Source organism: Agelaius phoeniceus, chromosome 11 (genome assembly GCF_051311805.1).
Source record: "Agelaius phoeniceus isolate bAgePho1 chromosome 11, bAgePho1.hap1, whole genome shotgun sequence".
NCBI classification, from domain to species: domain Eukaryota; kingdom Metazoa; phylum Chordata; class Aves; order Passeriformes; family Icteridae; genus Agelaius; species Agelaius phoeniceus.
Window position 1 is genome coordinate 23,061,800 of NC_135275.1, and position 15,456 is coordinate 23,077,255.

At 44.4% G+C, this 15,456-nt stretch overlaps 1 protein-coding gene across 9 annotated transcripts in view; it reads right to left on the reverse strand.

The window, feature by feature from the left end:
- Window positions 1-3,028: 3,028 nt before the first annotated feature.
- TMCC1 (transmembrane and coiled-coil domain family 1) overlaps window positions 3,029-15,456 on the reverse strand; it is a 74,808-nt gene continuing 62,380 nt past the window's right edge. For all 9 annotated transcript variants that reach the window (XM_077184715.1, XM_077184712.1, XM_054640121.2 and 6 more), the window contains 2 exons: window positions 9,590-9,725; window positions 3,029-7,269 (listed from right to left, as the gene is read on the reverse strand). In XM_077184715.1, coding sequence (XP_077040830.1) covers window positions 6,955-7,269; window positions 9,590-9,725 — 451 coding nt within the window. In that variant the 3' untranslated portion in view covers window positions 3,029-6,954. The remainder of the gene's footprint in view (window positions 7,270-9,589; window positions 9,726-15,456) is intronic.

Consider the following 15,456-nt stretch of genomic DNA (forward strand, 5'->3'; position numbering starts at 1 on the left):
CCGCCAGGCGGCCTCAGAGCCGAGGAGGTCGCGAGTCCCCTCAGGGCGCGGAGGGACCCGCGCGCGTCACGCGGGCCGGAGCCTTCGAAGGCGTCAGGGCCCCTCCGTTAACTCCGAGATCAAAAGGGCTCCCATCAGCCGGTCCAGATCCCGTCCCTATAACTTCGAGCCAGCAGCGCCCCAGGCACCCCCTGGCCCGGCTCTGGGCACTCGGGGTAGCGAAGACTCGGCCCCGCCTGGGCCAGTCTGGCCGCTCCCAGCAACAACCGGCCTTTACCAGCTGGGAAAGCAATGGACGGGACAGATGGAATGCCAGCTGATACCTACCTACCAGTCTGTTTCCAGAGGTGGAGGGAAATGCCGATGTGCCCAATGGAGGTGGAGAGCTGATCTGAAAAAAGTGAATGATCTTTCAAAGAAACATTTTTGGAGGAACATAGCCCAAGCTCTTGAGCAGTGTGGGACAAGACTATTTTACCCATACCAAGGGTCACAACTGCTTCAAGACGCGTGAGACAACAATCAGGAGGGTCGAGGAATGTTGCTTCCTTGAAGATGTTTTCTGCTGAGGAGTGCTCCATCCGTGAAACGTCACCCGCTTCCTCATTCAGTCCCTGTTCTCTTCTCAGGATCCTTTGCCCAGGTAAACAGGATGGGGTATTTGTAAAATATCTCGTTTAGTTCTCAGGGTGTGTCTGAGACAAGCATGAGCCATGCTGTCACAGCTCCTTCCCAGAGCAAAGCAAGCAGCTGCCTCCCCCTCAGTGCGCTCATCTGTGTCAGTCCCATCCCCTTCAGGGACATGCTCAGCAGAGCTGAGGAGGAACGGGGGCTGGCTTGGCCCAGAGCCTGTTCACCCTCAGGGACTGGGGAGGCACCTCGGTGATATGCAGATGTGTCAGAATCAGGTGGAATTGAGGAGCTGACTGACCAGATAATGCAATGTGGTGTCACACTCATCTGCTTCTCTATCCTGGCCAGACAGGCTCTCAGGCATCCTCCTCCCTGGAGGTCACAATCAGGATTAGGCATAAAGGTGTTCTTCAAACAATGATTTGGAGCCAGAGGTGTCCTCAGGCTGTCGCAACAGAGGTCTGATAGGTGACCCCAATCTGAAAACACTGTTTTATGTGTAGTGGAGGAACTTCTGAATGCCTTCAGACCTCTTGGTTGTAAGGCAAGGAGAGTATCACCTGAAAGCAGGCAGGACTACAGGAACAGCTGCACTGAGGAAGAGGGCTGAAAACACACTGCATCTTCCCATCCTGCTCTGGCCCTTCTCAGGCAATATTACTTCTTTTTTCCCCTTTGGCCAGGGTTGGCACAAGGCTAGTACAAAGGCCAAGAACAAATTCAAGTTGACTCTTATTCCTAATTTCAGAGGGGATCTGGCTAGAGTACAAGCCACTCAGCAAAGCTGGTTTGCCCTGGGATATTCTATTTCATGCTAACTCAGGCAGCAAAGAACCCTCTTCCTATTTCTAACTCCAGTCAGTGAGGGAGGATCCACTGAGGCTGATGAACTACTGACTAACACTTAAACACCAGTTGATTTGGTGTTTAAGAAACAACTTAAAGACTGGTATTTTGTGGTAGGGAGCTGGCTGTTTGCTAAAATTTCCACTATTAGCACATCAAAGTGATGTTATTTGGCCGGCGAGAATGACTGCTCCAGTGAGAAACATCAGCCAATTCCTCACCTCCACTGCTGCAACCCAGCTTGGCTGTACCCTTGCCATATCCCTGTTTGTTCCCCAGGACCTGGGTGGAGCTATCAAACCACTTCCCACAGACTAACCAAAAAGCTGAGTAACACCACCTAATCCCCTACATTATCAGATTAAATCTGTTGACATGGGAGTAGAAGGCCAGTGCTTTCACCTTTGGTCATCATGGTCCCCTGCTGCTCCTGAGCCACAGCCAGCACCTCTCAGGTGACCGTCCCAAAAGAATGCAGAATCATTTACCCTCACAGCCACGTCCCATCCTGAGCCAGACAGCTCTAGCAAAAGCAGCACCATGCACTTGCTTCATGCATAAACTGCTGGAATCTGCAGTCTGGTTGTGAGGAGATTACAGGGGGAAAAATCCTGCAAACAGCTGCTTTTGCTTTTTGATCTCTTGCTGGTTTTACAGTACTTGCATCTCTGTGAAAACAGAGAAAAGGACTCAGTACCTTTATCCTTAAAATATTGTTTCCATTCCCTTCTTGGTTCTTCCTGATACCACATGACCAAACCCCAAGAGGAACAAGTATCTTCTCCACACCAGTGAGGAATCTGCTAACTTTCAGTTTGTACAAATAATAAAGGATTCAGAAATTCTTCTATGAAACACAGTAGCCAAAATACCTCTTGTTTACGGCAGGGGCTCAACCACCATAGTGCAGTCTCTTGCCTCTGCTCAGGGAGAGGGAGCTTTCTGCTAAGGAGTGCTGTCCTGGCAGCTGCAGCCTTTCTCATCCAAACGGAGCCAGGCCTGGAACTGCTCCATCACAAGCTCCCTGAGACACACGGGTGATGCTGCAAGTGCACCTGCCTCTAAATACGCATGTCACACAGAGTGGGCCCTGAAATCCCTTAAGGACAAAGTCCACAGCAGCAAGGGCTGTTCTCATCTGGGACAGGGCAGGCCACAGACCAGTGGTGGAAAAATACAGGACCAGCTTCTGGTCCTTCCAAGACAGACACTTCGTGGGTAAGTCTGACTGAACTGACCTGCAAACTGAGCCAGAGGCTGTCCCAGGCACAAGGGGGCTGGAAAGGATCAGTGAGGATGAATGCAATGCTGCTGCTCCTTTCCTCCACGTGCAAAGACCAGACACTGACACCAGCTTATTTTCATTGTGCCCTAGTGGTGTGTGGCCGGCTGAGTGTAGGATAAAGTCTGACAATCAGAGCTATGGAAAACTTGCCGACATTTTGAGCTCTCAGGGCTCAGCAGTTTTGACACACTCCTCTTCTTCTCCATGACAGCACCTCCCTCCCCCTGCCCTCACCCCTCCGGAAAGATCCAAACTAGACCGGTGTTAATAGCTGAGGTCTTTATTTAAAGTTTTTTATATACAGTAAAATTGCCACAGATAAATCTGCGACAATCAGACAAGACAAATGTAAATCTCTCTCAACAATTAGCAGCTTAAGATCTATAAACTACAGTGTTACGTTCACAAGTGTCATTTCTGTACTTTTCAACCCGTGCAAGTGAGTTTTTCTGTTTATTTTTTTACACTTTTAAAACACACTTACAGCTAAGTCAATTGCCTACGACTATACCACCTGGCATACACAACACAGACACACAGGGTAACTCTTTAGCCACTTCCAGAATTCATTTAAAAACTGGAAAAACTACTCAATCTTGAACCCTTTGTAGCTTGGCTTCTTTTGTTATAATGCCTTTTCTTTTTTTAATTTTAAAAATGCATATTTTCAAAGCTGACAGACTGCTTTCCTGTAACACGCACATAAGTCAGCAGTTCATCTGATCCCACCTAAACACACATGGGATTGGAATAAACCAATAGAGTAACTGCTGGGAGCATGCTGAATACCCTTGAAATGAACTAATGAGGCTGAGAGAAAAAAGAACTTTATAAAAGTTTTAAAAGTTTGGTTTTTTTTTTTTTGCATCCAGATTTTCTTTCTTCTTTATATTGAAGGAAATAGGGGAAACAGATGAACTTCACTTGAACCCTCAAATGTTAATGAGGAGGTGCTGCTCCTGGAACTTACACAGTCCATAGTAATTTTCCCTTTTTATGTGCCAAGGCAGTATGTGCTAAACGCATCTAAGCAATTTCTGAATCACTTCAACTCTGAATATGAAATGTTTTGGGAAACATTCTGCAACTCAGAGATGGTCACTAAGAAGTTTTTATCTACAAAGGAGGCTATTAAAGGTACTCACGCACGCACTCACATCCACAGCAGAAACTGTTCTCTACATGTCACCCAGAAGCACTCCATCAGGAAAGCAAACACAACCATGTACAAGGAAAGGGAGCTTTAAAGCTAGAATCACATTTCCAACAACATCATCATTAAGCTATCAGAAATCATCACAGACTTTCAAATTGAAGAGGGAGGAAAACCCCAAAATGTTCTGCTAGTGCAAAAGGCAAAACACATGGCAGTCGTGTTAGGATATGAGAAGTGGATGCAGCATCATACATGACGTTACTGCAGACAGCTTTCTGGAATGGAAGAAACTGTTGAGAGAGAAAGAGACAGACACTTTGTCCAGACCCATATGTATATGGCCCTTCACCAAAGAGTTCTGAGATGTCAGTTTCTATTAAACCTGCACCTTCTGGCAAGCTAGCAAATGGTATTTACTGAAGATGACAGAGTTGAGAAAAGAAATGAAATTAGGATATAAAGAGGGACAACACTTCCTTAAATACTACAGACACTGAATGTCCAGAGCCACTGGCTTTTAACTCCTTCCTGATTTGATCACATGAAAACCTATCTTAAGCAATTGTAGTGTGAACAAGACTGAGCAAAAGAGGTACAAAGGCCAGGTTTCAGGAAAAAAAAGGCAACAAAGTATTTCAGTTATGTGCCAAATCAGTTCTTACTGTTATTCACACATTTGTTTCTGACAAAACCTGCAAAATGGCAAGATGATAGTTAGCCACGAAATGTGAGTCACTAGAGAAGAGCCTCACCGGAGCCAGGAGCAAGGGGAGGAACGGCCACACACCCCTGCTCTGGCTGTGGCACTGCAGTGAAAGCACAAGCAGTTTTGGCTTGAGTCAGCTGTAAATGTCAATCTTTTTATTTTAGTTTTGGTTTTAATTAGGACAGGAGCAGATTAGTGCACATGGTGACAGAGAGGTGTACTGGGATCCCTGGGGGAAGGGCACCTGAATTTCCTGTGACTACAGAAAAAAAGAACCCTTGGAGGAAGAAAGATTGGAGAGTGGAGGGTTTGCCTTTGTTGGCAATCAGAAAACACTCAAGGTATTAACCTTGTCTGAGGGAATTTCTCAGAACCCAGAATCTGTATCATAGCACAATGCCTATGTATGTGTGTATATGTACGTTGTACATGTCTCATACATGCCCATGTATGTTTTCAACTGGTTTAGGTCACTTGGGCAATATTTGATTCCTAGAGGGAAGTTGATCCTGGAATGAAGGAAAACATTAAGACCTAACTAAACACCATAAATGGTTTTGACAGAATCCTGGAGGGTTTTTTTTTTTAGATTTCATGGAGACAAAAGATGAATCTTGGCACTGTTATGGTGAAAGGGACAGCAGTTAAAAATCAGCACAGAATGAACACAGTTTTCTTGGACTTGAGGGCTGCCTACCTGTACCAACAGGTCACCAGTAATGGCACATTGTGAAGACTTGGGGCTGCATTTGAAGCTGGCATTTCCTTTTGGGATTTGCACAGGTGTCTGCACCAAGTGCTGTCCCTTGTGGCTGAAAAAGAGGATGGCACACCACAGATACAGACACACAAATAATCTTACCAGAGCCTGACAGGAGGAAAACTTTGGTTTCGCTTTTCAGGTTTTTTGTTTGTTTGGGTTTTTTGTTTGGGTTTTTTGTTTTGTTTTGTTTTGTTTTTTTTTTCTTGTTTGTTTGTTTTTTTTTTAGTTAGAACTATTTTTGAGATAACCATTCTGTTAAGTGAACTGTTGAGTCAGTATTTCTTTCCTCAAAAGAACCTGTCTTTTCCCTAGGAAGAGATGAACAGAAATTCCTTGCTCTTATCCTGAGGCCAGGAATGACAGATGACATGCAAACAAAAAATACAAACATAGCATCCTTCACATGTGGAAAAAGGAAAAAAAGCCCTGCATGACAAAAAAGTGTGGAGAAAACAGATGTTTTCCATGATGCTGCATCTTTAAGCTCAGGAGGACAGACAAATGGCATATGGACAGTGCTGCATTTGACAGCCTGACACTAGAAACTACTCTCTGCCCTTCTCAGAACTGCTTCAGGACAAGACGGCTCACAATTATTCACGCATTTCTTCATTTAAAAACATCACTTCTTTATTTGAAAGAAAAAAAGTAATGACCCTCCCAACCCCTTCAAAAAAAACCCCAATAATAATAATAATAATTATAATTATAATAAAAAATCCTATTAGAAACAATAAGGAAGCACTGAGAGTTTGAGTATTACACTCTTCAAGTATGCTGTTCGGATTTTTTTTAAATCTGTGAATATACATATATTAAAAAAAAACCTTAAAAGTGCGACCAAGGGCTTCTGCTTAAAGAGTATATGTATTTCAAGGACTACTTCAAAATACTGTAGCACGACTGTGCAGTTACTGTATATGGCATGAGGCTTCCACTCCATATACTCAGCCAAGTTAGCCAGCCTTACAGAAAGTTACTGAAGTCAGGTTAACACCAACGGCGAACCCAGATGCTGAGCTGGGAGAGGGATCCACACGTTGTTGTTTTTCTCTTGTTAAGGAAAGAAACCACTCAACGCATACACTCGGACATGGAATGTGAGCAGACTTCACAGTAAAAGTTTAGTGTTACAGGTTTGCTGTGGTACCATCATTCAAGGCTGTGCACTAGATTGAGCTTTGCTCATCTTAAGCTAACCACGTTCTCTTCTTCCTGACAGGTTTAGTACAGTAGTTCAAGCCACAATTTAAACTGCCCATTGGTATGCTCCAAATTTCTGTGTTTTATTCATTTCTTTTGTACACTTTAAAGAATCTTAAGATTTGCATCCAAAGAGAACCATGCTACATAAAAATTATCCAGGATTCTTGACAAAAGAGTTCTTGAGTAAAATCTAAAAAATACTATTGCAATGCATCTTGCAGAGAAAAAACGTTATTCTAAATGTAAACAAATTCACTCGGACACTTTAAAACTTCAGCAGAGTAGTCGCTGACTAATCTTTGCCACACTTGCTCACCAGGAGCGCCAGGAGCGAGCGGCGCAGCCCATTCCTGCCACCATCATCTGGGGGGAGACAAGAATCGTTCCAAGTAGCCGGTGATGGCATCCCAGTGCTTCCACAAAAAGGCAATGAAAACCACTATAAATAAAGTGCTGAACGTCCTATTGCGAGTCTTCATCAGGGGCACAACGCAGTTGGCCACAGTGGAGACAAAGACGAGGAGGACAGCCATGACAGCCAGCAAGATGTTGATGAACTTCCCCAGTAGGTTCCTGGCTGTGGCATTCTCCAGCCCCTCCAACTGCACCACTTGCTGCTGCTGCTGCTGCAGCTCCATCTTGGAGATGCGCGTCTGGCACGCTTCCAGCGCTTCCTGTGGGCAAGAGCATGTGCTGGGTTACTCAAGCTCACATCTGTTACCTCACCAACCAGGCCGAGTCAGGAGCATCCCCTCACCTCACACTGCTCATGCACTGAGCTCCTGCCCTGCAGTGGGAGCAGAGGAAGCAGTGCCATTTCCCATGTCCGAGGTGAGAAGCCCCTTGCTGACTGGGCACTGCAGCCTGCAATACACCACGGCACCTCATCCACACCCAGAAAGCTTGACATGGAGATGCTAGGCTGGGAAACCCCACAGCTTCTGCCAGAAGGGGGCTACCCAGCCACCTGGTCACTTCAGCTTTTTCAGCAAGAAACTCAGAGGACAGAAGTGCTGTGCCTAGCCAGAAATCTTCATCTTCTTCTGGGATGTGCATTCCCAGAACCTCAACTTCCATCACCTTCCTTGGAGTCACTTGTGCTTATCTGACCCCTCTGCAGAAAACTAGGCAACCTTGCAGAAAACGACATCAACAAAAATAACTACCAAAGGCTCAGCTGTGTTCCGCTTGCCTAATGAGCTGTGAGCTCAGAGAAAGGTCTGAGGGGCACTATGGCTGGGACTGCACAGCTGCCATTGCAGGAAGGATATCTTCTCCAGACTGCAGCAAGCTGTGGCACTGGCATAGCTCCAGCTGACTGTGAGAGCTGGGGAAAGACATCTAGAAGGGTAAGAAGCATGAGATTTATGGAACTGCCTACAGGAAGAGGCAAAATGAAAGGAGGTGTAAGGAGAAGACTACCCTGCACAAATCCACCTCTTTAAAGCCCCACTGACTCAAGTGGGATTTGTCAGACCTTTTCACTGGGCTGAACCCCAACTGGACCGACCCAACCTGCACTAAAACACTGGTGACATGCAATGCAGGGGGCTAGGGAGAGGGAGAGAGGTTTTCAGGCAATTAACACCAAGAGAGACTTCTGCTCTTGAAAATACCAAGTTACAATATTTCTCCCAATCTCCCCTCAAGAGTCACCTTTTCCAGACACATAGGCCAACTGCAAATATGATATACAAGTCTGCAGCAGTCCTTCCCAGACTGATCACCAAAAAAGGAACCAGGACTGTTCCTCTGCAACAGTAGCCCATGCTCTTAAATAGTTTTTTATACAACAAAACACTTCCCTCTTCCCCAGCAGTGCTGAGAAATAGGCTGTCCCAACTTTTAAGATTGCACCAAAAGTACTGAATCATACAATGAAAATTAAAAAAAAACTGTTGAGAAATCCCACTTCAATTCAATCTTCCTGCCATCTGAATTTAGAGAGGAGAACAAAACCCGACTGTTGTAACACTCCCCCAAGGGAGAGCCTCCTGTTTACACTGCCAGGGGCCATTGTACCACTGTGCACAGACACTGATTAAATTTAACTTAAAGGTCATTGTCACCTGTTACATTTCTCACTGCATCATGTCTGTGGGGGTCAATGAAACATGAATGCCTCTCCTTGGTTAAGACCCCTGAAAGCACAGGGCAGAATTGCTCAGCTGTCCCAAACAGCAGTGACCAGGAAGAATGTTTGACAATCAGAGTTACATCTGGTGTATGAACAGCATAGCCTGCTTGGTCTTCAGAGGAAATCACCTGGCTGAAGTACCACTGCAGGAAAAAGGGAGAACTCTTAAACTACAACTCTCTGCTCACACTACAAATATTTCCCATTAGCAATCAGAACTGAGATATCTGTTAAAACTACCACAGTAAGTACTTATAATAGTCAAGAGACTTGTTTCTGAATAGGCCTTTCTCTGTAAGGGTCAGCAGCTGCTTTGCTTTGTAGAAGGGCCTCCAAGATCTCTGTTTCACAACCTTTTTTACATACTAAAAGAAACTTTTAGAAACACCTCCTTATTTCTTCAAAGCCAACAGAAAGAACTGTTTCCTGACTCAATGCAGTGCACACACAAAGCCATTTTTCCTTAGATGTATGTGACCATTGCTGTAAAATCAGTGACACAACCACACCCCAGGGCCATGTACTGGGAACATGACTGTAAAAAAGTGTTTGGGTCACGGCCCATTGAGTGTCTAATACAAAAACCTGCACAAAAAGTGGGCTCTGGCTCCTGCTCTGCTCCAGCTGAGCGGCAGGTTCCCTTGGTGTGGGACACAGCCCTGCTTTACAGAGGACGTTACCTGGAGAGATACCCAGAGGTCAGAGATGGAAAAAGGACCTTTTTGAATGCAGCAGTTTAGCAATAAAGCTACAAGGACTAAAAACAAATACTGAAGTGCAGGCATATTTCAAAAGTGAATGAGTTCCTGAAAGAGCAGGCAAAGGGCAGGACTTGGGTCATTGGTTCTATCACCCACCTGGATGTCCCGGGCTCGCTCGTAAGACTGATAGGCAATCTTTTCCTCCATGCTGGCCAGCTCCTGTTTTAAATTGAGAATCTCGTTCTGGTGGAGCTCAGTCAGGTCATTTAACTGCTCTTCAAGTCTTTCACATCTAGAAATGACAACACACGGTACAATGGCTTTAATGAGAAGAGGATGGCAAAATGACACCAGTGACAAACAAGCAATGAACACCATGGCTTGTGTACTGAAACCAGCATGGCTGCCTCAGTCAGCACACAGCACACTCTAGCACTAATGCCCTCTTGCTGGGAATTACTTCTTTCTACCAAGTAAACTCTGTGATACTGTTCCTAACCTGGAGAAAACACAATTGCATGGTAACTGTTAAGTGATGCAAGAAATCGAGGACAGAATAAGAATAGAATGAGGTATTCACCAAACTTCTGTGTAAACCAAACAGCTCCCTTCTATAATACCATAAACTCCTAAGCGTTTTTATCTACACTTGGAACAGTAATGGGCATAAAAATTACACGGAAATGACATGTGACTGATGCCTCAGAGAACATGGTGTTACTGTCTGATCTCTGCATGAGGTCACATGGATCTTTGATTTGCTTTTCCTTTATCTCCCATGAATGATGCAACTTAACAAGCAAATACCATCACATTATTTGTAAGAAGGACACATGAATCACTAACCTGCAGGCTTATTTTTCAGTTTGCTCCTGGTGAATGGACCAGGAGCAGTCCTGAGGAAGAGGGTTGCTTAAACAAACTGAGTTAAACAACTTGGAGAGATAAAGTTTTGCTTCTCCCTAAGAGAGTTATAAATTAACTGAAATGGTAGCTCTGATGGTAACAAAGGTATGGGCATAGCTGTGGTGGCCATTGGGCCTTTTCCACTGTCTACTCACTGTAGCAGATGGAAAAAGCTTACCACACAGTCCTTATCATCTGAATCTTGATGCTAATAACCAAGACATTTCTAAGGATATAACCACAGAGATAATTCCTTGTTTAAATTTTGGTTTTCTTTTGACTCCACTGAATTTAATTCCTACAAAAAAAACCCACAAGATGAACAAGAAATATTTATCTAGAATGAAGAATTTAATTGCAAGTTCTGAAACTAAGACACAAATCCTGCTTCTCATTTTTTTCAAGATTTTTTTTTTTGTGTTTTAGAATCTGTAGTCAAAAGCTAGCCTTTAAAAACAGTCTTAGTGTTTTGTTTTTAACAGACAAGTATGAAAAGAATTTTTGTTTATGTTCCTAATGCAATATTACTTTAAACTAAGAAGGAGTCAGACACAGCATGACAATTTGCAGCAGTAAAATGCATGAGGTCAACCTGCAGTGAAACCAAGACAACTGCCAGCTGACATGGCTGAGCCCAGAAAGGTGCCAGAAGAGCTCTGCAATTGTGCCAGGATACACCAGAGAACTGGTTTCCCAGGACTGACAAGGGAATGGCCATATGAAGACTGGCTAACAAAGAAGGAGCCCAGATAATTAATATTGCCCTTTGTTCCCACACGACTTAAAACTGACAACAAAACTTGCCAACAACCAAAAAATCACAACTAAACCCACTCCAAGCCCCAAAGGCAGCATCAATTACTTGAAATATATTGTTTGTTACTTTATAATAATATACTTACAAATATATTGTTTGTTACTTTATAATAATATTACAAAATTCAGCAGTGTGTTTATCACACAAAAAGAAACTTAAGCATTTCTGAAAATAGCATGATTGTATTTTTTAACCTCGTCTCACATAAAAACACTTTTCATAAAGCAGCTGTTGCCAAGCAGCTTAAATCCTGTTCTCTAACAGGAAACAATTGTATTTTAATAACTTCAAAACTACCTCAATCTACAGGAAACATAAGGAAACCCTGCTAATCTGTATAGTTAAGAGTTTAAACAGAACATGATTAGCAGAAGGGTTGGCTCCAATCTTCCTGCCCTAAAGACTGCAGAACAACCAGTTCATTCCCAATCCACACTTCACTCCCTGCTCAACACCAGAACTGCTGCAGTTTGCATCCAAGAATCACCTGCACTTTCAGAACTCACTGTGTCAGGCAACTGCTAGAACTGGGTTATTTAAAAAAAAACACATCCGTGCCCCCACTAACCTACCCTGATTTATTTTTTAAATGACACATCCTCCATTCAGCTTATTTTTACTTCTTGTCCCAATATCTACAATTTAGAAAATAATTTTTTCCAGCTGCTTTCTACTGGTGTTCAAATTTAAAAAGCACTAATGGGACCCAGAACCAGGGTTTCCCTATTGAAAGCTGATTTGCATTTAAGTGGGAGTATTACACAAATAAAAGGGATAGGCTACCTGTCAAGAGGGTTAAGATGAAATACATGCCTCTAATTCATCAGTGCCAGGGTCTACTGAACAAACTAAACTTGTCTGTGAATATAGCAATGCCCTGAATAATCAAATCCTACTTCACCTCATGTATGGAAAATGCCTCAAGAACTATTTTGTTACTATTTAAAATGTGAAATTTATCCTTAAAAGAACAAGGTCCAGAAACATCTCTGTGCAGCAGACCAATGCTGCCTGTCACAAGTATCACAGAGATCATCAGAGCTGTTCCTACGGACACAGTAAATAGCTGGGGTGCTTGGCTCAAGTGTGGGATATGGGAACACTTCATTTCAAATAGCTGTGTTGTATTTCCACATGTTTTCTGAGGCTCACTGCGTGGGAATTGCAAAAGTGGTCTAAAAAAGGCTCAGAAACACAATTATGACCATTTCATTTTTTAAAAAAAGCTTTAAGGTATTTTAAAGTAATAGTTGCAAAATGCACAGCTAGCACAGCATATGGAAGGGAGGGATGTGATAAAAAAAGGCATTTGATCTGCACTTAGTGCTATGGTGAGTAAAGAAACTCTGATCAAAGTAATGCTACAAAGACGTCTGCATTAGACTGTGAATGAAATTTAGTACCTGTCTTCAGATGTCTCTCAAGATGGACCTTTTCCTTTTTATAGCTATGCCATACAAACCTTCATGTAATCTTTATTTGTCACTAAATACATCTTTATGCTACTGACGACAGTGCTTCAAATAGTGGAGTAAACAGCTAAAACCAGAAGTTACTTCTAGTATGCTCCAAGTCTTTGATCTAGCAGGACAGACGAAGGACAGAGCTTGCTCCCAACAGGGAGCACAAGCTGCTCATGACACCCGCACACGTCCGTGTACTTCCAGCTCCCAGCCTCCCTAGAAGGAGGACAGACAGCTTCGCAGGGCTGTTTTGGTGCTGTCCTGGCTGGGTGAGCACCAACACGCTGCTTCCACTGCCTGGCCACGCTCCAGAACAGCCTTGCCAACCCTCCCAGACCTCAGAGGTTTAGCTCCTTTGATCTATTTTAAAACACATCATGAGGACAGACTGAAGTGTGACAATTAAGACTACATTAGAACTCAGACAAATGGAAGCACCAGTGACTAGCCTTTAGGCTGAAGGTTTTCTTCTGACAGGAGCATGGGAGACCTAAATGCCCTTTCCAAGGCCGTCAGGCTTGGGAAGAAACCCAAAACCTTAGACTGGCCACACTCCAAATATGTGCGCTTATGGTTTTGCCATTTACAAACAGGTTCCTGAAGGGACAAGCAAGATGAAAATACTCAGCAGGAACTTTATTTCAGTCTCGATAGCACAGAAAGTCCCTGCTTGTACCAGTAAACAACTGCCACCTTCCAATAATGAGATTAGCAACAAGCCATTACAGCGCTTGCTCCTGGTGCAGAAGAAAACAATGATGGCCAAGTACCGTCAGACTCTTCCTTCCTCACTGGCTCAGCCCCAGCAGAGCAGAGCAGTGCTCAAGGGCCAGCACGTGCTGGGCAGCACAGCCCACCCTGGCCTTGCCATGGTGCTGCCAGGCCTGCACCAGGGCGGGAGAACTGGAGAAACTGGACAGGTGAGTCCCTGCCTCTGAGACTAGGGTTAGCAAACCAGCAGCCACATGGATGGTAGACAAGATTTGGAAGCAGGGAGAGGGGAGGGAGGAGATGAAGGAGGTCATGGAAAACCTGTGAGGCAAGCCATGGCTGATAAACAGAAACTGCACAAACAAAAATGGGAAAAAAGATCAGAACCTACAAAACAGTAGACAATTAAAGAAAGAGGAAATGGATTAAGACCAGGTGAGAAAATGTCATGGCATGTTCTTTGTTCCAGCTTCCAGGTAAAATGCAAACACTCAGTGTCACCTGACAAGAAAAAGACTTCTCCAAAAACTTTTTTTTAAGCTCCAACTCAACTCTGTGTTTGTTTTTAAAAGCTTCCCATAAACAGCAGAGTTAGGAGATATTTACAACTTTTAAAGCCAATTATGATTAATCTGAACCCTCAGCCTGCCAGCATTAAATCACAACTTCTTTTCCCTTTTTTTAGCTTTTTTCTGAAGAGAGCTGAGGAGCAAGAGGGGTTCCAGTTGGAGGAACAGGCACCACCCCTCCCTGCCAAGGCAGCAGCACCCTCTGCCCTTGGACACATTACATCACCGTCCACTTCTAAGGTGATGTTGGCTTTTATCATTGTGATAGTTCAAAATACAGAAGCTATAAAAACAAGAATCTACATTTATACAGTCCTGTAGTCATCTAATCGTGATTAACCCATGAGCTCTTGCTGATCATGCAGTTACCCACACAGACAAGGGCACAGAGTGTGGTTTAACTGGTCCTCTTTAAAGGTCACACCTTTAATTAATTTGCATCAACATTCCAAATGACAGGTCTAAATTACTGTCTTAAGCTTTTATAAGCCAAATGCAGATTGTCCCTGCTTTTCACTCCAGGCTGCCTTGGTTAGTGCTTGGGGTCTGGGCTGACCTCAGGGGAGTAAAGCTCTGCAAAGGTTAATGGCACATAACAGATATGACTTCATGGTGAGCTAGTATGGGACCTATGTGAACCTTGCTCAGAGGTGTTGGGCAGTAAGCAGCCCGCTTAGCTGACAGCGCACATCAGTCCCCAAGGTCTGCTATTGTACTTTCAGGCCACTCCTTCAGCTATGCTGTGCTTGCATTAGCGTTCCACCATGAATGGCTGCTGCTGTATGTGTGAAACAACAACCTACACAGCAACAGACAACAGCACCTCTCTCCTCTCTGAGGAGCAGAAGATCCAGCTCTGCATCGCTTTGGGATGACTTGATGACACTGAGGCACAAGGAACCAAAGCTGCTGTGCTGGTTGCCGGTTTCAGTCAAACTGTTGATTATTACAAAGCAGGATTAGAAAGCAGTGTTGGCTTTGTTTGCCCAAGCTCTGCAAAGCACACTGAGAGCCTGCTGTCTCTACCAGATCCTAGCAGGTTAGCCTTTTCCAGAGTTTTTCTAATGTTTTGGCATAAGCACGTCTAAAGAGCTGTAGGGCAACTCTATGTTACACTGCACAAACCAGTGCAGCAAGTGGCACAGGGCACTTCAGCAAGCCTGTACACACCCCCAGCAGCTCTGCTGTGCCTTTCAGGTTGTGTTTCACATCCTGGCAAAGCAATGAAGGCCATAAAGAACCTCATGACAACAGCGTACTGTCCTTCAGTAGAAGGAGGGCTTGTGCTTTGCATTTGTTATTTAAAGTTTAAGAATCCTGTGCAGGGTGCCTGCAGAAGGGCAGCTAGTAACTCTTCCCTTCAGAGCCTGGAGCCAAGCCCTTGCTCCCAGCATGCGTGTGGGGGGACATGAGGTGTTTGGCAGGACAGCACAGTGCAGTCTGCAGAGAGCCTCTCCTACCCAGCAAGGAGAGGGAAGCATTCCCTCAGCACCTCTCCATGGGCAGCTTTCCTCAGCAGGGAGGTGGGGGCAGCCAGTCAGGCTGCCTTACTGAAGG